General features: G+C 55.2%; 7 protein-coding genes across 7 annotated transcripts; 5 read left to right on the top strand and 2 right to left on the bottom strand.

Moving 5' to 3' along the window:
- Positions 1–2418: 2418 nt before the first annotated feature.
- Positions 2419–6596, top strand: CH63R_00595 (Fungal specific transcription factor domain-containing protein; the record flags this gene model as incomplete). Its single annotated transcript, XM_018295570.1, has 10 exons — positions 2419–2421; positions 2474–2850; positions 3063–3398; positions 3455–3665; positions 3720–3734; positions 3786–3920; positions 4010–4032; positions 4087–5155; positions 5209–6396; positions 6456–6596. 10 exons carry the CDS (start codon positions 2419–2421, stop codon positions 6594–6596), a joined length of 3498 nt encoding a protein of 1165 aa, XP_018163932.1.
- A 2159-nt stretch (positions 6597–8755) lies between these two features.
- On the top strand, positions 8756–10571 carry CH63R_00594 (alpha amylase; the record flags this gene model as incomplete). The annotated part of the gene is made up of 2 exons (XM_018295569.1): positions 8756–9054; positions 9125–10571. The coding sequence occupies 2 exons, from the start codon at positions 8756–8758 to the stop codon at positions 10569–10571; spliced, it is 1746 nt and encodes a 581-aa protein (XP_018163931.1).
- Positions 10572–11076: 505 nt separating this feature from the next.
- On the bottom strand, positions 11077–11739 carry CH63R_00593 (uncharacterized protein; the record flags this gene model as incomplete). Its single annotated transcript, XM_018295568.1, has 1 exon — positions 11077–11739. The coding sequence occupies one exon, from the start codon at positions 11737–11739 to the stop codon at positions 11077–11079; it is 663 nt and encodes a 220-aa protein (XP_018163930.1).
- Positions 11740–13489: 1750 nt separating this feature from the next.
- CH63R_00592 (Histone acetyltransferase subunit NuA4) lies at positions 13490–14074 on the top strand (the record flags this gene model as incomplete). Its single annotated transcript, XM_018295567.1, has 2 exons — positions 13490–13807; positions 13859–14074. 2 exons carry the CDS (start codon positions 13490–13492, stop codon positions 14072–14074), a joined length of 534 nt encoding a protein of 177 aa, XP_018163929.1.
- An 842-nt stretch (positions 14075–14916) lies between these two features.
- Positions 14917–15282, top strand: CH63R_00591 (Prolyl oligopeptidase; the record flags this gene model as incomplete). Its single annotated transcript, XM_018295566.1, is given in 3 exon segments — positions 14917–14950; positions 15102–15148; positions 15157–15282. Coding segments are annotated over 3 exon segments (207 nt in total).
- A 37-nt stretch (positions 15283–15319) lies between these two features.
- Positions 15320–19473, top strand: CH63R_00590 (Prolyl oligopeptidase; the record flags this gene model as incomplete). Its single annotated transcript, XM_018295565.1, has 7 exons — positions 15320–15424; positions 15543–15745; positions 15808–17171; positions 17223–17542; positions 17721–17728; positions 18532–19148; positions 19202–19473. The coding sequence occupies 7 exons, from the start codon at positions 15320–15322 to the stop codon at positions 19471–19473; spliced, it is 2889 nt and encodes a 962-aa protein (XP_018163927.1).
- A 511-nt stretch (positions 19474–19984) lies between these two features.
- On the bottom strand, positions 19985–22769 carry CH63R_00589 (Glycosyl hydrolase family 15; the record flags this gene model as incomplete). Its single annotated transcript, XM_018295564.1, has 9 exons — positions 19985–20253; positions 20366–20544; positions 20592–20868; positions 20923–20946; positions 21009–21376; positions 21436–21937; positions 21994–22211; positions 22264–22365; positions 22633–22769. The coding sequence occupies 9 exons, from the start codon at positions 22767–22769 to the stop codon at positions 19985–19987; spliced, it is 2076 nt and encodes a 691-aa protein (XP_018163926.1).
- Positions 22770–22955: the final 186 nt, after the last annotated feature.

The raw sequence follows: 22955 nt of genomic DNA, 5'->3' as shown, positions 1-22955 counted from the left end.
TCCAGTAGAGTAAGCCTTTCGTAAACATGATGATTGGCTTACGTAGCGTACGTATACGAGGCTTGGTCGATCGCTTGCGATACCGCTCTTTGGGTCCACTTGCAACGGACTAGGGCGCTGGGTGTTAGTTTCTGGGGAGGCAACGACGGATGAATACGAAGGCATCGTCAACTATCCTTGACAGCAGGTGGTTCGTGCATTGTCTGACGTTGCTCAGAGGCACACACTCAGCCTGGGCATGGCTGAACGTTCGCGACACGCTCTTAGTAAGGTCGAACCATCGCAGGAGTTTGTTCGTGTTGGCGCCTCGACGCAAAGCTTCATGTGCAAAGCCCACCATACCATGAGCCTATGTTTGCTCCTGCAGGAGCATTGTCGACGTCCCGCTTGCACGCCGTCTCGTCGGAGGATACCTTTGTCTCACGGCTCCGCAGGCACTTAGGACAACTCGAGCGGACCCGTTCTGCCGATAGAAATTACGGTATCATCCCCATCGGACAGTGGGTTTTATTTCAGAGCTGCCGGCACACTGGATCTCCGCGCCGGCGAACGATGGATAGTCTGCTCACGCCTGGCGTCATGGTCCCAAGGTCCTGGCTCTGCATTTCGGCAGAAGCCGACGACTGTTTAGTGCTGACGGGAGGGGCGAACAAGCGGTTGGTCCGATACTGTTTGCGGTCCGCTGAGTAGGTGGGTGGGGAGGCTTGAGGGTGTTGACTGGTTGCTAGCTGGACTAGCCGAGCGAATTCTAGCAGGGCAGCGGTCCAAATAGACTTGACGAGCACTTGGCCACGCCCTACCATGAATAGGCTTTGGATCTGGAGACAATGCTTAGACCCCGGTGGAAAGGTGGTTCCTACTTGGGGGGGAGATCATGGATGTGGAAGGGGGTCGGCCCCTCGTCGGCACGGCCTTGGGGATAGTACCGACGTTGGCCGATCGAGGTCAGCTTGTGACAAACCTTGGACGCGGATAAACCGTCGCCGTTGATCTGGGACGGAACCTCGGATGGATTTGGGTTGGGTCGGCAACAGACTGGTGACCCGATCGAGACACATGGAGAGACTCAAATTCAGGATACGGCACATCCTCGGCGATACAAGTTCCGATCGCCTTCTGGGCAGTTGAGACCAACGTTCGCCTGGACGCCGCCCCCCTTTTCCTTTTGACGTGCCGTGTCATGAGAAGGGGTGAGTCACCCGGCGAGAGACGGCGAACCTATGCGCATGAATGATAATGGCACCCTTGTCGGCGATTGGCTTAATGGAACCATCTACGGCAGAGAGGTGTTGTTTCTGTCCCAGGCTACTGTGTGTGCGTCTCATAAGTTGCGTAACCTCTGTTGGAATTGTAGATGGAATCTGAGCTTCAGCACTTGACGTGGGCTTGATGTATAAGGCGTAGTGCTGCTGCATCGGTCGTATAGACGGGCTTCACGGGAGTTGGAGGGTTGACGACGCAGGCAGTGTGAGTTGGATTCCTATTGGTTCCTAGCCTAACCGATTCTGGACCTTATGGAGCGGGGCCTCCCTCCCTGGGTCTGGAGTTTCCAAGCCACCCCGCTTTCGTCATCAGTACCTACTACCTAGTACCTGGACATTGGGATGCTATTGAGGTGGACGACAATGAGGCCCCAACCGATGCTGGACGCCTGCTGTGCGAGTTGAGAAAAAAAAGAAAACTCCTGGTGTACGGCGAACAACGTCAAGACTAGCTTTAGGACCACGGCAGGCTAACAAGACCTGGTCTCTTGAATGACTTCTACTACGCCACGTACTATTACACTGGCAACGTCAAGTGAAAAATAAAGGCTTGGCTCAAGACCAGACGGTAGTTGATGACGGCGATCCCACAATTATATCCGTTAACTCCGCCGCAGGTCCAGACGTGGGTCTTTGAGCCGCTCGCAGTCCGAATTGTTCAGGGATCTATCCCAGCCAAGATACAGAGCACTGCTAAGGGGGGTAAAAGGAATAGAGTCCTAGAGTTTGCAACAGTTCTCTACAGAAGTGTGAATCTTGCCGATGAGTCAGACAGCCCCTCAGTTGGGACCCATAAAGGTCAAGCGTGCGTAGAGGCAGGCATCTGGAAGGCAGCTCCTGGGAATGTCTAACAGCAGGAGGCAGCAGGTTGCCGGAGCCCTTTCCAATAACGGTATCATCGACCAATGTCGACGACCCATGTACGTGTACGTGTGCGGCACCCTCCCTCAAGTCGAAGTATACAAGTATTTCGTACATCGGTACTATGTCGAGTCGAGTGTGGTTACACGTGTAGGGCATGCTGTTGGGTGTGCACGATCTCCCCACTATCATCACACGGTGAGCCCAAAAATCTATGCCGGGTAAGCTCTTAGCAGGCAACAGCATGGCGTACCTACCTTACCCTACCTACCTACCTATGTAATACACTGACTACATGGTAAGCCATGGCACAAAAGGACAGAACTGCAAAAAAACATCACACGCACTAGGTATTTACCTACCTTCAGAGGAGAGAAGGATTACTGGTAGCAGCCCCTCAAGGAAACCGCCCCCCTGAGCGTAGGTCACCCCTGTCAATTACATTCCTGGGAGGTGCCGGCCGAGCTGATGCGGGCGGGTTGCTGGTTCATGATTTTATCGAATCTTCCAAGTCCATCGGCTTGCAACAACTTCAACTCTCCCCCTCCATTATCTTCCCCTCCGCCTGCCTGTCTTCCCAGTCGCGCAACCTGATCCGTTGCAGACCTTCTCCACGGCGACTTCTCCACGGCGAACACTGCCAACTCGCGTTTTGGTCGTCATTCCGTTTCCTTCCTTCGCGCGCCAAAATCTACCCTAAGCTCCGAGCAAAAGTACCTTCACAGCGGTGAGTGGTGACTTTCCAAGCTCATGCTTTGCGCCCCTTCTCATTGCCCGCCAATGCAACTCCCTCCACCGCCCGTGCCACCAGAAGCTGACGCCGCCGCCACCGCCGCCAGAGTGACCGCGACCTTACGAGGCCTTGCCTTCTTTTCCCGCCATCGTCTAATTTTCACCACGCTGATTGCGCTACTGCTTTTCGACACTGGCCACAAGTAGCCTGCGAGACATCGACGGTGCCCTACATTACGCCCGCAAGTTCCTGCTTGGCCCCCCGAAGCCAACCGTCACTGCACGTCATCCCCTGCGCATCGCAGAAGCTACCCCGACCCTCCTTCTCCAGTCCTCGTCGTACGCAGGCCGACTGGTTCGACTCGCCACGGCCGTGATCGACTCGAAAGTGAGGCGAATTCGAGCTCCTTGTTCTGTCGCAATATCGCAGCTACATCCGCAGCTTATCGACACGCCAGACTACCTTGCGCCTGTCACTTCCCGTGCAAGCCAAGAGCTCGGCAAGAAGCAACTGTCACTGAGGCGACACCTTCGACATTGGTGGTAGTAGGGATTCTCATTCTCTGTCCAACGAACGTTCAAGCGCGACGGTCTGACAGCGCGACGCCGGTGCTACTTGCGCCTTGTCCGTTTGGCGAGATCTTAGTTGAGGCACACTACGTCTGTATCGGCTTATCTATCGCACCCGCTTCCTGCCGAGTCTTTCAAGCTGCATACAGACACGCCGTTGTCATCGCTCAGTTCGCTGGTTACATCTCGTACCCTCTTCTCGGAACTCCAACGGCTACCTTGCCGGATCTCGGATCACGGGTTTGTTTTATTTGGACCGTTCCGCAGGAACTGACACTACTTCTCTTCGGGCAGTGGTACTGCTATCACGTGTGTTGAGCTGGGAAGGACCTTGTGCTCAAAAACAAGCCTTCCAGCCAGTGGACCTCGTCACAAGTCGTCTTCGACGCATATCTTGCTTTCTCAAGCTCCATTGCCGTCGTCATGACTCCCACACCACCATCTACGACACCCTCCTCGGGGTCGGGCCGCTCTCCTGAGGAGCAGTTCCGGGTCGTGAGGAAGAGGAACAGAGTCCCTCTCAGTTGCTACCCCTGTAGGACGAGGAAGTAAGCATGAAAGCAAATTGTGCCCTCACATTTCAGCTTGCTAACGCGTCTGGCAGATTGTGAGACTCCTGCGGAACACGACCTCCCCTGCGCATGCTGACCGTTCCATATAGGAAGTGCGATAGGGGCCACCCGTGCAGTAATTGCGTGAAACGTGAGGGCGGTGACGCGTCCTCATGTTCTTATGCGACGCCTTCCACTCGCAAAAAGAATCAAAGCCAAGGCTCTTCGAGTCCTGATGACATGCAGAACCGTATTGACCGTTTAGAAGGCCTAGTTTTGTCTTTGATGCACGGGGGTGCTGTTGTTGACCCTTCTACCTCGGCAGTAGCCACCGCCGCAGCAACTAGCGCGCCGACCGGAAAGTCGAACACCGACAGCACACCTAAATCAGGGAAGGCGGATCCCGACGACGAGACGCGAATGCGCGACGATGAGGACGATGACAGTGACCCGGACGGCGAGTTGGCCACTTCTCTGGGCGTGCTGAAGGTCGACACAGAGAAGGGCAAGTCGATGTACGTCGGCCAGGAGCATTGGCATACGATATTGAAGGATATATCGGAGGTCAAAGCCTATTTCAGCAACCACAAGAAAGACTTGGAGAAGAGCTACGAGAAGGTCATGATGTCAAAACCGGCGAGCGCCAGGGAGGGGCCTACGTTCCTCCTCGGAGCCACGCCCGCCAGCGAAGTCGAGTTGCGAGCAGAATTGCCGCCCAAGTCGACTATCTTGGTTCTGTGCTCTAGATACTTTAACTCGATGGACAATGCGGTCAACATCATCCATGCGCCCACGTTCCAGCAACAACTCCGCGCCCACTGGCAGGACCCCTCAAAAACGCCAATCATGTGGTTGGGCCTTCTCTACTCGATCTTGTGCCTCGCCATGCTGAGCTACCACAAGGTTGGAGATGAGCCGCCCGAGTGGAAAGGAAGGGCGTTAGATTTGGCGTCGGAATATCGACTGCGGACTGTACAGTGCCTAATCGCGGCCGACTACACGAGGCCGGTCGAGTACACAGTAGAGACGATGATTCTCTATGTCTTTGGGGAATACTCGTCGAGGTGGGATGCCGATTTGGGAATCTATTTGATCGTCTCGCTTCTCATCAGAGTTGCTTTCCGGATGGGCTACCACCGGGACGCCAAATGGTTCCCCACCATAACGCCGTTTCAAGCTGTAAGTTGACGAGAGCAGCGTGCATCCCAGACACTGGCTGACATGCTTTCCAGGAAATGAGACGACGGACATGGGCACTAGTCAGGATGGCAGATGTCTTCTTTTCGCACCAAGTCGGTCTGCCTTCGATGATTTATGGACATGATTGTGATACTCAATTGCCGAACAACATCTTTGATGAGGAGTTCGGACTGGACACAAAAGTACTACCCCCGTCACGACCAAAGACGGAGCCAACGCCTATAGCGTACATGATTGCAAAGTCCAGATTGTCCACTGAGATGGGCGAGATTCTGCAGGCGACCAATCGAGTGGGGAGGCAACTGCCGTACGACGAGATTCTGCGGTTTGACGCCCGCCTCCGGGAAATCAACGACGAGATCCCGCCGCATCTCAAGGTGTCCTCGTTGGAGGGCTCACACGACCCAGTCACGCTGATTATTGCGAGGTTCAACATCAACGTCTTGTACAACAAGATCATCTGCCTGCTACACAAGAAGTACGTTCCCCGGGCCAGGCAAAACCCGCGGTATGCCTACTCTCGTAGGACTGCAGTCGAGGCCGCGTTGGAGACATTGCGGCACTTGATCACGCTTGATAGGGAATCACAGCCAACCGGCAGGCTTCGGTCTCTGAAGTGGTTTGTCAATTCGATAGCCACCAAGGACTTTCTCCTTTCAGCCATGCTGGTCGCTCTTGACCTTCACTTCGATCGAGTGGCGGAGACGAGTAACGAACGCAGAAGATCGGAGACAGCGATATTCTGGACGCCTGAGCAAAGGTTGGAGATGACTAGGAGCCTCGAGCTCACCAAGGACATCTGGGCAGGGCTCGCCGACGGGTCGGTTGAAGCCTACAAGGCGTCCAAGATTCTGGAGATCATGCTGCAAAAGATCAAGAGCCCGAACGCCGACGCAGAGACCTCCAAAGGTGGCGACGGCGGCGGGTCTTTGCCGAGTTTCGATGCTAGCCCCGAGATGGAGCCGGAGCACAACGCTGCCATGACGCTGGGCATGCTCTCGGGCGGAATGACGCCCAACACGGCAGCTGCCATCGAGAGCAGCCTGCAGGCATCCAACAACTTTGGTGGCGGCATGGATTTCGGCGTGTCACTACCCATGACAGGGACGGGCATGACGCCAAACTTCCAGGGCGACTTTGGTATGAACAATGCGGGGTCTCCGTTCTCAATGTTTAACAACCTTGAGGCCGGCGCGGATTTCCCCGCCAACTTCGACTGGGTAGGCTCTGAGTTCCGTCAATACGGCATGACAGCTTCTTTTACTGACACTGCTTCCAGAACGCCTTTGAGACGTACACCCAGAACGCGAACTGGGCCCCGGACACTGGCTTCCAGCAGATCTATCCTGGCCAGTCCTCGCCGGAAACAGACGCCTCCGGGATGCCCTTTGGCAGCGCCAACGGCAACATGGCTGGCTAGTTGGTCGATCCAAGATGCAGAGACACGGCGGGTACAAACATGAAGCAGGTAACGCGATGACGATTTCAATGACAGAATCAGGAAGACCTGCGCGATTGGGTCGTTCAGCCGGATCAACAGGGGGGGGCTGGGAAAACCAATCGCTTCTCACCATAGTAGTCGCACACGGGCTTAGAACCTAGGATAGGTGGGAGGAAGGGTGATGAAAGTTCGCAGCATGTTGGATATCAATACAAAATACCCTTCTCCCTTTTTCTCTAGCACTTGCAAACTCTTCCTTTCAGTTGCGGCACGATGTGACGGTTAGGATCCGAGACGGCATTAGGGTGTGATGTCAACCGGCCCGACGGCGATGCCTGTCGGCGGAGTCTCCGCGTTTCTGGTTGTTACATTAGATGAACAGCTCGTTAGCGGCCACGGTGGTTACTTTGGCCGCGGGGTGATAGGAGATAGACTCGGGCACTGTTCGGATGGGACGATAGACTTGCCAAAGCGGGCGGGCGTGGGGAAGGAGGACGACCGTCCGTCCGGTGTGGTATTCGGCGTCCATGCCGGCGGTATGCAGGAGAATTCGGACCGTCCCTTTGGCTCGTGGTTGAAAGCTACTACGTAAGGGGGTATGATCGAATGGTGTCGTTGATGTCCTGCAGAATGTTATGCATTCTGCAGAGTGTCGTCAAACCTGCCTGTCACGCTGAAGATAATGTGGGGGACCTTGGCTTGCGCCTGTCGTAGGGGACAGTCAAGAGACTCGGTGGTTCGGCACAGGGGTTATGGTCCGCTTGACGTTGCCGAGTCATGCTACTCTTCATATGATGTAGATCATCTTGAACCGTACGAGAATACTTTCTTTACCTTATTTGACAAATTTCTTTCTCCAGTTAGACTTTTTGGTCTTGCAATCGATGTGCAACCTACTGCTTGGCGGAACCCCAAGCTTTCACCTCCCTTCTCGGCTGTTGCTTGACTAAAACCCCATGGACATTCGAGTGCATCTCCCCGGTCGCCGGTAAAAGTCTGTATGCCCAACACACAGACCAAGCCTCCCGAAGGCAGGAAAACGTCAAGAGTCCGTTCCCACCCCGGAGCGGTGAATGAATGAGTTGGGATGCGAACACCTCCAGCCAACCTCCTCCCCCCCTCCGCCTCCCCCCCCCCCGCCGATAGGGCCGATGGCACCCCAGTTAATACGACCCCCCTTCCCTCTGACAGGATACGACGGTCCCCTTTCCCAGCCTATTGCTTGGAAGCTTGGTGGGCAGGTACTCCGTAAGTGCCTGCGCTACCCATTGAGCGGGAGAAGGAAAAATCGAGGAAAGAGTGTGGGGGGGCCACGGGACTTGCCCTCTCGACAAGTTGTTGATAATTCGAAGAGGACAGACCACACGGAGGATTAAACCTTGAACCTAGCGCTTGCCTAATCGACATATTAAATGACAGCGTGCTTCCCTTCTCTGGTTCCTGGTTCCTGACCGTTTTGCGGGTACCCAGTCGAAAGGGGTGAATAACAATCAACACTGCGTTCGGGTGGTTCTCAATAAACTCCCCAACTACATCTGCATCCAACCCACTGGCAAAGATCAAAACTTGCACACACACAACCTTACTATCTCGCATCCACCCAGCTTTTACCCAATCCAGCCCCATCTCATCTCATATACTCTTTTAAGCTTCACAAGCTCCTCCCAAGACGCCGCAACCAAGCCCAAGCCGCGCCCTTTGGAGTCAAGTCAATCCACCCTGGGACGAATGCTCCAGGGTTTCCCTGCTCTGGTCGGCGAGTGAACATCCCAGGAGAGAAGGACCTCGCATAAGCCCGTTACTGCTACTCGTAGAGCAATGGGATTGCCTCCTTAATCTCGACTGCAAGCTGCGAAACTCTATTTGGGTTGCTTTCCGTTTGTGCCTTTTTACCTGTTTTGGAAGAGGGCCAAAAGCCGACGACCAGAACTGGCAGCATATAAGTTCACGACTCCACGACGTCCCCGTTTCACGAAGTCCTCTTCTCTTCACAACTTTCTTACGAACTCAACTTGTTTCGTACTTTCTCTTTGTTGTTGTTGTTTGTCGTTTCTTTTCTTCTTCTTTTGTTTTAGTTCGTTTCTATTCCCTTCGGTCACTCTCTCAAGACGAGGCAACGGTACATACGGAGCGAGACGATGAAGTCACCCACGGCGTGGCCCCTTCTGACGGCGGCGGCCGCCCTATTTCATGGTGTCTCGGTTTCGGCCCTGAGCGCCGCGGAGTGGCGGTCCCAGACCATCTACCAGGTCATGACGGACCGGTTTGCGCGGACGGACGGGTCAACGACGGCGCCTTGCAGCACCGCCGAGGCTACCTACTGCGGTGGTACGTGGAAGGGCATCGCCCAGAAGCTCGACTACATCCAGGGTCTTGGTGCAACGGCCGTGTGGATTTCCCCATTTGTCAAGAATGTCATGGGAAATTCCCGCGACGGGTGAGTTTTCCCCTTTCCCTTCCTCTGGAAGGGTCAGCCGAGACGAGAAACGAGCCTAACACAAACACAGTGATTCGTACCACGGCTACTGGGCCCAGGACATATGGGAACTCAACCCACTCTTTGGCACTGCCGAGGACCTCGTCGCCCTTGCCGACGCCCTGCACGCCCGTGGCATGTACCTCATGGCCGATGTAGTCACAAACCACATGGCCTGGCACGGGTCTAGGGACTCGGTCGACTACTCCATCTACCGCCCCTTCTCCAATGCCTCCCTCTACCACCGTCCCCCGTGTGTTATCGACTACGCAATCCAGGAAACGGTCGAAAAGTGCTGGCAGGGTAGCAACGACGTCGCACTACCGGACCTGCGCACCGAAGACCCGCGTGTGCGGCAGGTCTTCAACGCGTGGATCAAGCGCGTCGTACGCAAGTACAAGTTCGACGGTCTGCGTCTCGACAGCGCCAAGCACGTCGAGAAGGAATTCTGGCCGCCCTTTGAGGCCTCGGCGGGGGTGTTCGCGATGGGCGAGGTCCTCCATGGCGACCCGGTCTATGTCGTCCCCTACCAGGACGTCATGAGCGGCCTCCTGAACTATCCGGTCTACTACTGGGTCACCCAAGCCTTCCAATCGACGCAGGGGAGCATATGGAACCTCTCCAACGGCATTAAGCAGCTCGTTGAGGCCGCCCGCGACTTGACGCTCTACGGCGGCTTCCTCGAGAATCACGACCAACCGCGCTTCCTGAGTCACACCGGCGATCGCACCCTTCTCAAGAACGCGCTGACCTTCACCCTGCTCATGGATGGCATCCCCATCATCTACCAGGGTCTGGAGCAGGGATACACCGGCGCCGATGTCCCCCACAACCGCGAGGCCCTGTGGCTGTCTGGCTACGACACGCAGTCGGAGCTGTATCGATGGGTGTCTAAGTTCGTGGCGCTGCGGTCCAAGATGGCGGCGCTCGACGGCGGTTACCTCTACTACAAGTCGCTGCCGGTCTTCACCGACCCTCACGTCATCGCAATGCGCAAAGGGTTCGACGACAACCAGGTCGTGAGCGTCTACTCCAATGTCGGGAGCAACCGCACATTCAACGTGCAACTCAGTCGGGACCAAACTGGGTTCCAGCCGTGCAAGTTGATCCTCGAGGTCGTCAAGTGTCGTCCGTACGTGACGGATGGAAGCGGCACGCTTAAGGCGGAGAGCGGGAGCGGGGAGCCGCTCGTTTTTGTTCCGGCCGAGAGGGTAATGGGGACCGGTATCTGTACCGGTGGCATAGGCAAGCCTCCTCCTCCTCCCCCTCCCTCCTCTGCCCGTCGCAAGCCCTCTCCTACCACGAGTGCTGCCCAATATTCCACAACCCGCCTCGCTTTTGAGAGTACCGATTTTAACGTAGATTTTATAGGACGATTTAATAACATCACTTCGTCGCCTTGCCTGAAAGTCCCTGCAGTAACCGTGCGTGTCAACGTGTCAACAATTTTGGAGAACAAACAGGGAACGACGTACTAGCAATGCGAGAACAAGAACAACTAATAACAACCGACAACAACCAACATCAGACAACTGCAACTATTGCGACTTTTCTTTTCGGCATCTTCATTTGCTTGGAGCATTCTAGTGCCCGGATGTTTCCAACCCTCCTCGTCCTTGTTTCGGCAATGGACTTATTCTGTAATCGAGGGTGACTGATTGAAAACTCGAGGTGAGGGGGTTCTCTTCTTTGCTCTGAGAGGTGGGTGTGTCTGAAATGTCGAGGCGCAACATCATATACCCTCACACACACACACCTTGGAGCGTACATATTTTGAAACTACGGTTTGAACATGGGAAGACCACACATGTGGGAGCTACGCTTGTAGCATTGATTCACTCGGCAACTGCCATTGTTTCCTTTGAATGAATAAAAATAAAGTCGTTGCATTCTCCAAACACCCCAGCCCTATTATGCGATCCAAAGTAAACCGTATGTACATAAAGTTGTGTAGGATGGCCCGGAGACCAGCCTCGTAACCATCTATGCCATGTTGAAAGCAGCCTTGGCCCTCGTCCAGTACTCAACGCGGTCCTCGGTGCCTGAGGTGCCGATACATTCCATGTAGAGAGTGAAGCCCTTTACGGTGCCGGCCGCGAGGCCATCACGTACATCCTGGTCACACTGGGTCGACAGGAACCAAGCAGCCGAGCCCCAGGTGTAGTCATCGGGGAGGACGAGGTCGAGGATGGCATTCTTCTTGTCGTCGGACAGGCTCGCACCGTCGGTGACACCGGCGGCGATCTCGGCGGCCTTGTCCTTGAGCTCGGGAATGTCGAGGGCGTACATCAGATTGTACTTTGGCATCTGCAGGTTGCGCGTGCCCTGACCGGGGCGGCCGGGTGCAGGGAAGTGGTTACGGTTGTACCTGAAGTCGCCAGTCTCGAAGGCCATGAGACTCAAGACGCCGGCGATCTCGCCGGGGCGGTAGATACCGTACTTTTGGAGGGCCTGAGGGAGGTAATTGGCCGCATGGCCTGCGGTGGCACACTCCTCGGGGAAGTCCTTCACACCGTCGCAGGATACCGACTTGGGTGCGACGGCAGCGATGATGGCTGTCGCGTTGTTGTTGCGGACACTGAGAATTGGCGAGGCGAGGGCCAGACCGGCGAGAAGGGATACGGGGAGGAAGCCGGAGAGCATCATCTTGTGTGATGGAATCGGAGACGTTTAGTCGATGCGGTGTAAAGGGCTATGCAGACGCTGTGGATGAAGGATGGAGTACGTTGATGTTGATCATGGACTTGATGACAGGAAGATAAACGAAGGGGCCTCTTGTATAAGAGAAGCAAGCGACGGAAACAAACAAGAAAGAAGGCCAAGAGGGCAGGCGAAGCCAGCGACAAGTGGGAAGGATCGTAGGTGGCTCGGCGCGAGTGACACAGTCAGACAAAAAGCGAACTGACGAGAGAATCAGCAAAGAGTTTGTCTCTTTTTGGCGTTTTTTTGACCGAAGGATGATCGTCAGGGACCAGGGCCCCTGAGCACAGCATCACTTCTTCACGGCTCACTAGGTACCTAGGTAAGGTGCTAAGGGTAGCAAGGTTGGTCGCCAATTGGTGGTCATGCGTTTGTCAACGGTGGTGCCTTGTTGAAATTCTTTAGTCGAACGCAGGAGCCAGTGCCTTGATGCCAGCCGGCCCCCTTACTTACTCCTTTCAAGAATAAGTGGTGATCCTCCGTCTACACTGCGCAAGCGCTTGCGCCCAGTTGGCTTGCAGCATTTGCCCCACATGGAACGGCCTTGCTCTGCCGGATAGTCGGGCATGGTAAAGGGTTTTCTGGCAGAAATGCTGCGGCAACCTGCATTCCTTGATAGGGGAGGGACGGGTGCACCCCTTGGCCACAGAGCATCGGCGCGGCCTCTGCGAGGTGGCCGTGGTGAAACGAAACAGGGGCCAAGCCTCTCCGTTCGTTTGTCAAAAAGGTGCAGCTACGCGCCAGTGATTGGGTGCAGGCCGCGGCTGATGGTGCGGAGACTTGATGTTGTTGCCCCTCATCCTTTCTCCGAGCCGGAGAGAAGGGCCATGTGAGGGCGCCGTTGGTGCCGGAATGCTTGACACAGTTGGCTGATTTCCCCGTTTGCCTTCTGCAAGGTCACCATTCGTCGAGTGCACTGTCTAAGGGAATCAAGTTGCCAGAGTCATCACAGCACCCGACCACATTTCGAAACATTGGGCTGGTTTTCTTCGGACGTGACCGGCTGTCATCCTGTCTCTTTACCATGCGCCCCCCTCCCCCCCCCCCTCTCCTAAGCCGGGGGCAAACCTAGAAGCTGACGATGAGCGGCTCGTGTGATGTTGCAAATAGACAGTCGTAGATATGATGATCCGTCTTAGTTCATGCGCCTCAGACGACGACCATTAAAACCGGGGAACGAAGGGGAACCATGGGCGCTCGGGGGCATAGCCTGGAGTTGAACGGGGCTAGGAGCAATGTTAATTTTAGGAGAGCATGACAAACACGAGTGCTCAGAAGATTAGATGTCAAAAGAGAACAAATAAGGCAGGGTGCCGCAGGGCTATGAGAATGGTGCTGAGTGAGATATCGAGCAAGGATCAGGTCTGATGAACTGCCCCCCTACCAGCCCCGTTCAGCCACTTCCACCAGTCCTTTCAGGTGCTGGCATGTGGGACGCTCACGAATCTGACTAAGCAGTATTGATCCTGTATGATTCGGACCAGCCAATGAGCATGGGCCAATGCCGAGGTGACCATCTGCGCCAAAGTGTCGTTTTCTGAACCGCTAGAAGCCCCCAACGCGACAACCCAGGCGATCTTTCCTGTCGCGACCACCCCTCGATCGACCGCGCCGCATCCAGCGCCATCACCGCCAGATCACCACGGCAGATACATCCTCACCGACCCTATCATTCGTAAAAACCGGATTCCATACCATGGGCGAGAACCAACCAAACACCGCCAGCACGGCAACGCAGCCGGCGCCCACGATGCAGATGTATAGGGAGGAACAGGCTCGGCTGAGGCAAATGCTGGATAAGAGAGCTGCCATTGCCAGGAAGCTCGCCAATATCGAGGCCGACATCGAGCAGAAGGAGACGGCATATCTCGAGAGTACCCCGAACGGAAATATCATCGCCGGCTTCGACAACTACATCAAGGGCACGGGCGCTGCCGCTCAGCGTCGCAAGGCTGGTGCTACAGAGCAGAACCGCGTCTTCTCGCGGTCCTCCGTCTCGTACCGTCCTGGCAGTGTGCGTCATTTGATTTCCTGTCCCCTCGGATTTAGCTGACCTCTGCCGCAGGAAGCCACGACTCCCGGTTCGACTCCCGCATCGCATGCGCCCACGCCCATGTCCACGTCTTTCAAGGAGGGCCCTAGTTCCAACCATGCCACGCCAACGTCGGCGACGGCCTCGAAGTCAGGCAAGAAGAACAAGAAGCAGAATGAGGAAGACAGCGACCATGACTCCCAGGCCCCGAATAAGAAGCGCATCAATTTCGGAGCCGGGCGCAAGTGAACAAGCCCGGCAACGTCACTTGCCATTACTTGCGGATTTGGGCGGTCAGTCTGCCACGACGCGGTCCTGCTCACATACTTTTCTTTCCCCCCCTAACGATTTACGACCATTTTCTGGGAGAGTATGTACCTCTCTTAGGCACCGCCATGATGATCTTGGGGTTTCGTGGCGATGAACACTTTCGCCGAGTTGTATTACCGGCATTGCGGGCCTGCAAAGGAGTCTTACGTCGTTGACTCGGAGACCATCGCGCGTTAGTGCGCTTCTCGCATCATTATCTGGGGGGGACAAACCAGTGGCCGATGGAGCATCGTACATAGCGGCGAAGACTGGAGGAGTTGAGGAGTTCCGGAAAACAACGATACCCAATGGAGAATTTAACTACATTCCCACCCTGTTTAATGATTCGGCAACATTTTTCTTCTTGATCCATCTTGTTGGAACCAATGCTGTACCTCACCCAAGGCACGCGACTCGAGATGGCCAGGATCATACACAATGTGACCGAGGTTGCGGTCACTCACGGGCACTTCTGCATCGAGACGCTGCAAAAGTCCCTGGTGGAGACGAACTTTTGCGTCCCTGAACCTGTCATGCTACTACGCCGAGAGCAGAGCCTGCCCCCGAATCGGTTGACGAGTCTTGCCGGACACCTTAAGAGACATTAGGCATTGGCAGAATGTGATCAAAAAGTTGCCCTACCAGGTCACGAAAGCCACCTATTAGAGATAAATCCTTCCAACGAGCCCCCCAGCAGTGTGCTAAACCAAGCTACGTAAAAAGCCACATCAACAACTACGCCCTTGCATAACGCGCCACTAGACCCCCTGTGTAGCCGCTCGATGAAGCTTCTTTTCGAGGTGCTTGGCGTGGGCTGTCCGCCTTCTCTCCCCCGCTCCTACAGACCTGTTGCGTCCATTGGTGTCGGAGCCGACGGGACGATCGAGGAGGCCTGATCCTGTCTAACGCCTGAGCATGGACCGAGAACCCTGCTGGCCTCGGACAGCCGTTGCTAACCCGTTTGTAGCTAGTGCGGGGCTCTTCAACCGAGCTCCAAGCCACCCACCTAGGAGGGTAGGTAGGTAGACAGACAGACGTTCGGTCCCCCCGTCGTCATGCTGGAATTGGGATTGGACATACCTACATCTATGGCAGCATTCCCGCCCAGCTTTCTTGCTCTCAACCTCACCCAGTTTATAGCTGTATAATCAAGTTTCAGTGCCGCAATACCTGCCGCAGCTCCTCATGATGACAATTCAGGCCTCCAAGTTCACTCCAGAGGTTCTGCTCTCTGCCCCGCGCAGGTCTCCTGGCATTCCCAACCCCGCCGGCACCAAGGTGCTGTACACCGTAAGTATTACACATACAATCTCGAGCTTGCCGGTCTTCAAATCTCTTCTTCCATGAGCTCGGCGACGACGAAGCGACGATCAATTGGAAGCTGTGAACACGCATTGACTGGAACCAGGTTTCGGCCTACTCTTTCGACTCCCACCGCAAGACGTCTCAGACCCGAGTTCTCGACGTCGAGAGCGGCCACTCCGCCCTTCTCTACGAGGAAGCTTCTTACGGGGATGCGACATGGATATCAGACCGGGAGATTCTTCTTCTGAGGACTGGTGATAAGGGAACCACTAGTCTTTTGCTGGGAGACATTACCAAACCATCAGTGTAGGCTCCCCCCTCTCGCCTGGGCTCTCCAAGTCAACTACTGACGACAATAACGACGACAGAGTGACCGAAATTCGCCATTTCGAAGGTAGCCTGTCAAGCCTCAAAGTAAAACGACTGTCGGACGATGAAGTCGCCATCGCCGTGTGTGTCTTGACAACCCCCGAGGGCTCCATGTATAATCCCGCCGCCGAGAAGAAGCAACACACAACCGGGAAGATCTACTCGAGCTTATTTGTCAGACACTGGGACACCTGGATTTCCGAAAACCAGAACTCCATCTGGTATGGTCTTCTCCGGAAGGATGACAAGACGTACAAACTGGAGCATCCGGGCTTGGTCAACGCTCTCGAGGGATCGAAGCTGCAGTCCCCGGTCCCCCCATTTGGCGGCGCAGGTGACTTTGACATCGGCAAGAATGGCATTGTGTTTGTTGCACGGGACCCCGAGATCTCCCCCGCAATATACACGAAAACGGACCTATACTTCGTTCCTTTGAAGGCTTTCACGGAGACAAAGCCGCCAGTGCCGCAGCTTGTTAAGACAAGCAAGTTGCGCGGATACTCGGCAGCGCCCGTTTTCTCCAGGGATGGGGAGAAGGTTGTTTTCACCCGGATGAAGAGTGATCAGTACGAGACGGACAAGCCAAGGCTGATGCTGGTCCCAAACGTTTTCGATCTTGCAAGCGTGCAAGAGTTCTACCAGACGGACGACGGTGCTGGCGGGTGGGACGCACGACCCGAGTGGATTACTTGGAGCAAGGACGATTCGGAGCTCTACGTCTCTGCAGAAGAGCACGGTCGAGCAAAGCTTTGGAAGCTCCCCTCATCACCGCACGAGGCGATAGACTTGCCAGCAGCGGTCTATGAGGAGGGGTCTGTCATTGAAGCAAAACTCCTAGGGGACGATGGAGATAAGCTTTTCCTCAGCACATCATCCCGAGTTGAAAACTCGGCTTACTGGGTTCTAGACCCGGCCAGCAAGAAGACGGATCTTGTCTCGTCGAGTTCGAAGCATGGCAAGTCTTTCGGTCTTTCCAGTTCCCAGTGCGACGAGTTCTGGTTCAAGGGAGCAGAGGGATACGACGTACATGCCCTGGTGGTGAAACCCTCGGACTTTGACGAGAACAAGAAGTACCCTCTTGCTTTCCTTATCCACGGAGGACCGCAGGCCGCGTGGATGGACAGCTGGAGCACCCGATGGAACCCGGCCATCTTCGCGGAGCAGGGCTACATTGCAGTCATGCCTAACCCGACGGGAAGCACTGGCTACGGACAGCAGCATACCGACAACATACAGAACGAGTGGGGTGGCCGCCCGTACGTCGACCTGGTCAAGTGTTTTGACCACATTGAGAAGAACATCCCCTACATTGACTCAGGCAACGCTGTCGCTCTGGGCGCTTCCTATGGAGGCTACATGATCAGTGAGTCGGCACGTCGCCCAACTTGCCGTTTACAGTGCTAATACCGCATAGACTGGATCCAAGGTCACGAGCTTGGAAGGAAGTTCAAGGCATTGGTGTGCCATGATGGCGTGTTTTCGACGCTCAACCAGTGGTCCACTGAGGAGCTCTTCTTCCCTCTGCATGACTTCGGCGGCCCTCTCTGGGAGAACCGCGAGGGCTACGAGAAATGGGATCCTGCCCACCATCTTGATCAGTGGTCGACACCTCAGTTGGTCATTCACAACGAGCTGGACTACAGGTTGCCCATCTCGGAAGGTCTGGCCATGTTCAATGTTCTGCAAGCCCGTGGGGTGCCCAGCAAACTGTTGATGTTCCCCGATGAAAACCATGTAAGTGCTCAACGTCGTGCGATGATGACATTTCTTCTTCCCTTTCAATAGCCGAATGCTGACATGTCTGTCTGTAGTGGGTGTTGAAACCCGAGAACTCACTTGTCTGGCACAGGGAGGTTCTGGACTGGATAAACAAACACACGGGCATTGATAAGTCTGGAAAACTGGCTGTTAGATAAAAAGGTAAGACTGGTAGGGCCAATGGCCGCTTGTCAGTCCAATTGCCACGTTGTTTAGAGAGATGCAGTTTTCCTAATTCTTTTGCTGGCCAAAAGTATGGAGAAAATAAAGTTGCTTTGCCTCCTAGACAGTAGCCCCATCCTGTAGAGCCGATGTAAAGTTGGGCGTTTATTATGCAGGACACTTGAATAAATAAATGCCTGGCCTCATCCCATGATATTCAATTACGTAAGGCGCCTAGGTACTACCAGGATCCTCGCGCGCGACCTGTGTAAATTCTGTGTCTGTCCTGTCAGAATTGTCATTCAGCAATCACCTCAGCTTTGATCTGCTGGTCCGAGCTCCTTCGTCGACCAGGCCGAAATTTCGCGGGCTTGCACCTTCTTCAACTTATCCTCGTTCGACGAACGGCTAGTTTGCGAAAGCCAGCACAGTAAACGGCGTGAATCGGCCCAATACTGAATACGACGTCACTCGCGATTCGAGAAATACGCGTCGCAGTATGATGCGAGGCTACCCGAACCAACTACAGAACCAGAGGTGACAGACGGAATCGCATCCGCGAGCCCAGCCACAGCACTCGCGATTTCCCTCTCGAACCGCGCAACTTGGCCTCGAACACACGGGGGAGCTACTATAGACACTACTAGTAACTTCAATCGAACACCGATCTCGACGGTACGAATCAGACTGGAAAAATCATATACTCTACACATACACACAAATACACAGACAGACAGACAGACACACACACACACACACACACACACACACACACACACACACACACACACACACACACACAGAAACACCGATACATATATACGCACAATGACGCCCCCGCCGCTCCTATACCATGCCCTCCTCCGCCCCGTAGTCCTCCAGATTCTGCGCACGACGGGCTACCACGCTTCACGCCCCGTTGTCCTCGACGCCTTGACGGAGCTCGCGGCGCGCTACATGTACGCGCTGTGCCAGGCGACGGCGCGCCACGCCGCCGACAACAACCCAGAAGGCGAGGCCCCCGGCATAGTCGATGTGCGCATGGCGCTGCAGGAGCTCGGTGCGGTGCCTCCGGACGACGTGCTCGCCGACGGCAGGGGCGCGATCCTGGGCGAGATCATGGACTCGATCGAACGAGGCGTCAGGAGTGGAGAAGCAGCGACAATGGGAGACGAACCTGACGGCGAGGAGGATCTCGCGATGACGACGGCGCTTGCCGAGGTCGCGCGGGAGAGGGAGAGGGTTGAGGATACCAGGGGCGTGGAGGAGTTCACCAAGTGGTTCTCTGGACCACGGAACAAATCCATCCGGGAGGCGGCGGTCGGCGACGGAGAGCTGGAGATGGGCGATTACTTGAACGGTTCGTTTATCCCACTCCCGACAACCCTCCTTGCTGGACCCTATTTGACTGAGGCACTCGGTGCGCGCGCGAGAGAGAAAGAGAGAGGCTAACATTCACAACCCCCTTTGCAGTTCTGAAGAAGAAACACAGCAAGACCGGCGAAGACTCCAAATACCACGGCACGATCATCGGGAAAGGCAACGACGTCGGCGAGGTCCAGGTCGAGGGCGGCGACCTGCCAAGCATCCACACCTGGCGAACCAAGATGCAGGGGCCCCTATCGGGCAGTGCGCCATCGGCGACATCGCCGCGCATCAAGGAAGAGTCAAGGCCACCGAGCTCCGGGCTGAGCTCCGTCGGCGACAGGCTGGGCGACGACCGGGACGGCATGGACTTGTCGTAGTGGACAAGGCTGCGGACCCTGGCGCGCAGCAGCAGCAGCGCCACCGTGAACGGGAACAGGGATCCCGTTCGTGAGGTCATGGGCGGCAGCGGCTCGAGGGTCGCGAAGAAGGGACCGAGGAAGGGGCCGAGGAAGGGGCTGTGGTGATTTCAAGGCATAGCGCGGCGTTTTCGGGCGAGGGGCACGAAGAACAAAATCATGGACTTTTCAAAAAGCATTTCGGTCACGAGGGGGTATTAGTGGTATGGAATTATGGAGGGCCCAGAGGGCATTGTGCTCCTAAGAGCTCGTGACTTGAGCTGGTAGTATAAGTCTACTCGCTGAGCTTCAGGGCATAGGGAATTCGAATATGCCGATGCGTTGCATTTCAATATTCTTATCTCGTTTTGTCGCTGATTTAAACCGATGACACATGTGCGCGTCCTGGGCTTAGTCACATACCCCTTGCTACGAGGTTGGCACAAACTAAGTGACCTTCCACAACCAGCCTTGCCAACTCCCTTCTTTCAAATCATTGCCGAACCTCTGTGACGCGGTCGAGGTTGAAGGCGGCGCTGATGAGGGCGAGGTGGCTGAATGCTTGGGGCGTGTTGCCGAGCTGCTCGCCGCTGCGGGCGATCTCCTCGGAGAACATGAGCAGGTGGTTGGAGAAGCTGAGCATGTTCTCGAAGAGGTTGACGGCGCGGACGAGGTACTTTGGCTCGTAGGCGGATGCGCGCGTCAAGGCCTCGACGAGCCAGAATGTGCACATGCTGAAGGCGCCCTCTCTTCCACCGACGCCTGTAGATGGTCGTACATGTTAGTTCTAGTGACAGGAGGGGACCGAAACGTGGATGGATGGATTTGAGTATAGTGAAGGGGGGAGAGGGGGGGGAGAGTGGTGGGAACGCACCGTCTTCCGAGAGCTCAGTGTCGTAGCGGTAGACCAGGCCGGTGCTGGTGAGACCGCCCTTTTCGGGGGGCAGGAGGATGCGGTCCATAGTGTTGAGAAAGCGGGGATCGTTGGGGGCGATGAAGAAGACCAACGGCGCGATCAGAATGGAGGAGTCGAGCATGGTGCTGTTCTCGTAACTCTGGATGAAGCACTTCATTTCCTTGTTATAGCCTTTTGAGCACACGCAGTCAGCTCGCGGTTCAGGCGCTTGGGAGCTGCAGGTGAAGCATCCCAGCTCTCAGTGTCCAGAGGTCCAGGGGGCGAGGGAGAGCACGTACCCTTATCCATAATCTCCTCCATGAGATTGTCGCGGGCCGTAAGCCACTTGCTGCGGTTGGGGCAGGGGAAGTTTCGTTTGTCTGCGAGGCGGAGACCGCGGTCGAAGGCAACCCAGAGCATAATCTTGGAGTAGGTGAAGTTTTGCTTGTGGTTGCGGACCTCCCATATGGACATGTCGGGCTCTGCCGGAGGTGTTAGTCAGAAAGATACCGAAGCCGGATGAAGGGGGGATATACTGTCCGTAAGAGTGAGGACGAAGTCTGAAGACACGGGTTAGTTCGTCTGACATACAAGAAACAGGGAATCAGGGGAGGCAAGGTACCAAGCATCTCTCTCACAGAACACCACTGGTCCCAGCTGATCGGCTTGCCGTACTTGTTGTACAGGTAAATGCCGTCCATGAGCTCGCCGTAAATGTCAAATTGTTGATGGAACGCGGCGCCGTTACCGACCCTCACGGGCTTACTGCCCCTATAACCCTCGAGATGGTCGAGTTCAATCTCGGGGATGTCCGTCTCGCCGCGGATGGTGAACATGATGGGCAGCTCGCCGCTGGGGCCGCGGGACTTGATGAAGCGCTCGCTGATGAAGTCCATGTAGGCGTCGGCCTCGGCAGAAAAGCCAAGGCGTAGGAGTATGTAGATTGTGAAGCTTGAATCACGAATCCAGGAAAAGCGGTAATCCCAATTTCTGGTGGCTTGTATGAGCTATGAAAAGGCATTGCAATTAAGAAAGGTGAGAAGACTTACCGTACGCCACCGATGTCTTCCGGGATGGAAAAGGTAGGTGCGGCAATGATGGCACCGGTTGGCTCGTAGGTCATCATCTTCAACAACATCAGACTTCGGTTGACAACCTCGCGCCATCGGCCTTTGTACTTGCTCTTGGAGATCCAGTTGTACCAGAACGACTGCGTGTCGTGCTGCTGGCCATCGAGTACAGCCGTCGTGATGTTCTCGGTGACATGATTGGGAATGTCGTTGCGCAGAACAAACGACACAGCTTGGCCTTCCTCGATCTCGATGTGGGCAACCACACCTTCACCCAACAAGCCATCGCGTTTCTCCTTTTTGAAGGTAATGGTAGGGGCCGAGTCGGACTCTGCATCAACGGTGACATCCAGCTGCATCTTGTAATGCTCGCTGTGGAAGGTAACCGCCTTGCTCGGGCTCCCTGTGGTGTGCGTTGCCTCGATGATGGTGGTGACATGAGTCTCGGCGGCATATTGGAAAGCGGGAAAGATCTCAATATCTACGGCATGTTAGTGGATTATGGTATAGTAGTACATATGTAATGAAGCTCTGTACCCATCTCTAGACGACCGCGGATACATTCGACCCGCCGGACAAGCCATTTCTTGAGCTCCTCCTGAATCTTGATAGTTTCGCGGAAGGAGCTCTGGCGGGCGTTCTTTGACAAGACGGTGGCGGTTTTGGGCCGAGGAAAGAAGTCTACGAGATCAACCACGCCGTCATCATGGATGTATCTGGTTTGCAGAATGTTGGATGATGGGAGGTATTGTTGCCTTGATTTGTTAATCACAACGAGGCTCGACGAACAATAGCTTCCGTGCTTACTTGGTAGTACACGGCTTGGATGAAGGAGGGCAGATGCTGAAGAAGCCCCCCTTGTCCTTGTCAAGGAGCCGGCAAAAGACAGTCGGCGAGTCAAAGTCGGGCCTGAAGTGCACGTCAGACATCATGTTTCCCAACTAACTAGTTTAGGGGAGAGGCTCATCGGCTCAGTATTGAGACAAGGACAGCCGGATTCCCCGGAGAAAGGGCAATGGGCTTCCATGCCCACTAGAGCTTTGTAATATGGCGAAAAACATGCATGGTCGCCATTCTCCGGAGGGAAGAGATACAAATCGGGTGGAATCGCGCACGGGAGTGGTCACTCGGCCGAGAGCGTGAACATGATGCAGAGCAGCAGGGAATATTTCATACCAGCACATAAAATCAACAGATCCGTTCATTCCAACGAGAGCACAGGTGTGCATATTGCCAATCATGCCATAGTCCTCGATGGGCAGGTACCCGGAGTGGCTGCCGGCAGCATGTCTTGTCGAACATTGCTGAGCCATGACGTCGGCTTACCTGGGTGTTGGTTGGGATTGGGGCTATAAAGACAATTGATGAAAGTTTGCAATTTTTGAGACGGCGAGTCCACGTTCAAGATGACCTCGTTGAGATGAATTGGCAAACAAGATCTTTGCGGTGGGTTCCTGTCTGACGAGTGCGGCATACAAGCAGGGTTGTTGAGATCGAAG

This window comes from Colletotrichum higginsianum, chromosome 1 (assembly GCF_001672515.1).
Source record: "Colletotrichum higginsianum IMI 349063 chromosome 1, whole genome shotgun sequence".
Classification (NCBI taxonomy): Eukaryota; Fungi; Ascomycota; class Sordariomycetes; order Glomerellales; family Glomerellaceae; genus Colletotrichum; species Colletotrichum higginsianum.
The sequence above is the reverse complement of the archived record's forward strand: the minus strand, read 5'-3'. Positions and strand labels throughout refer to the sequence as shown.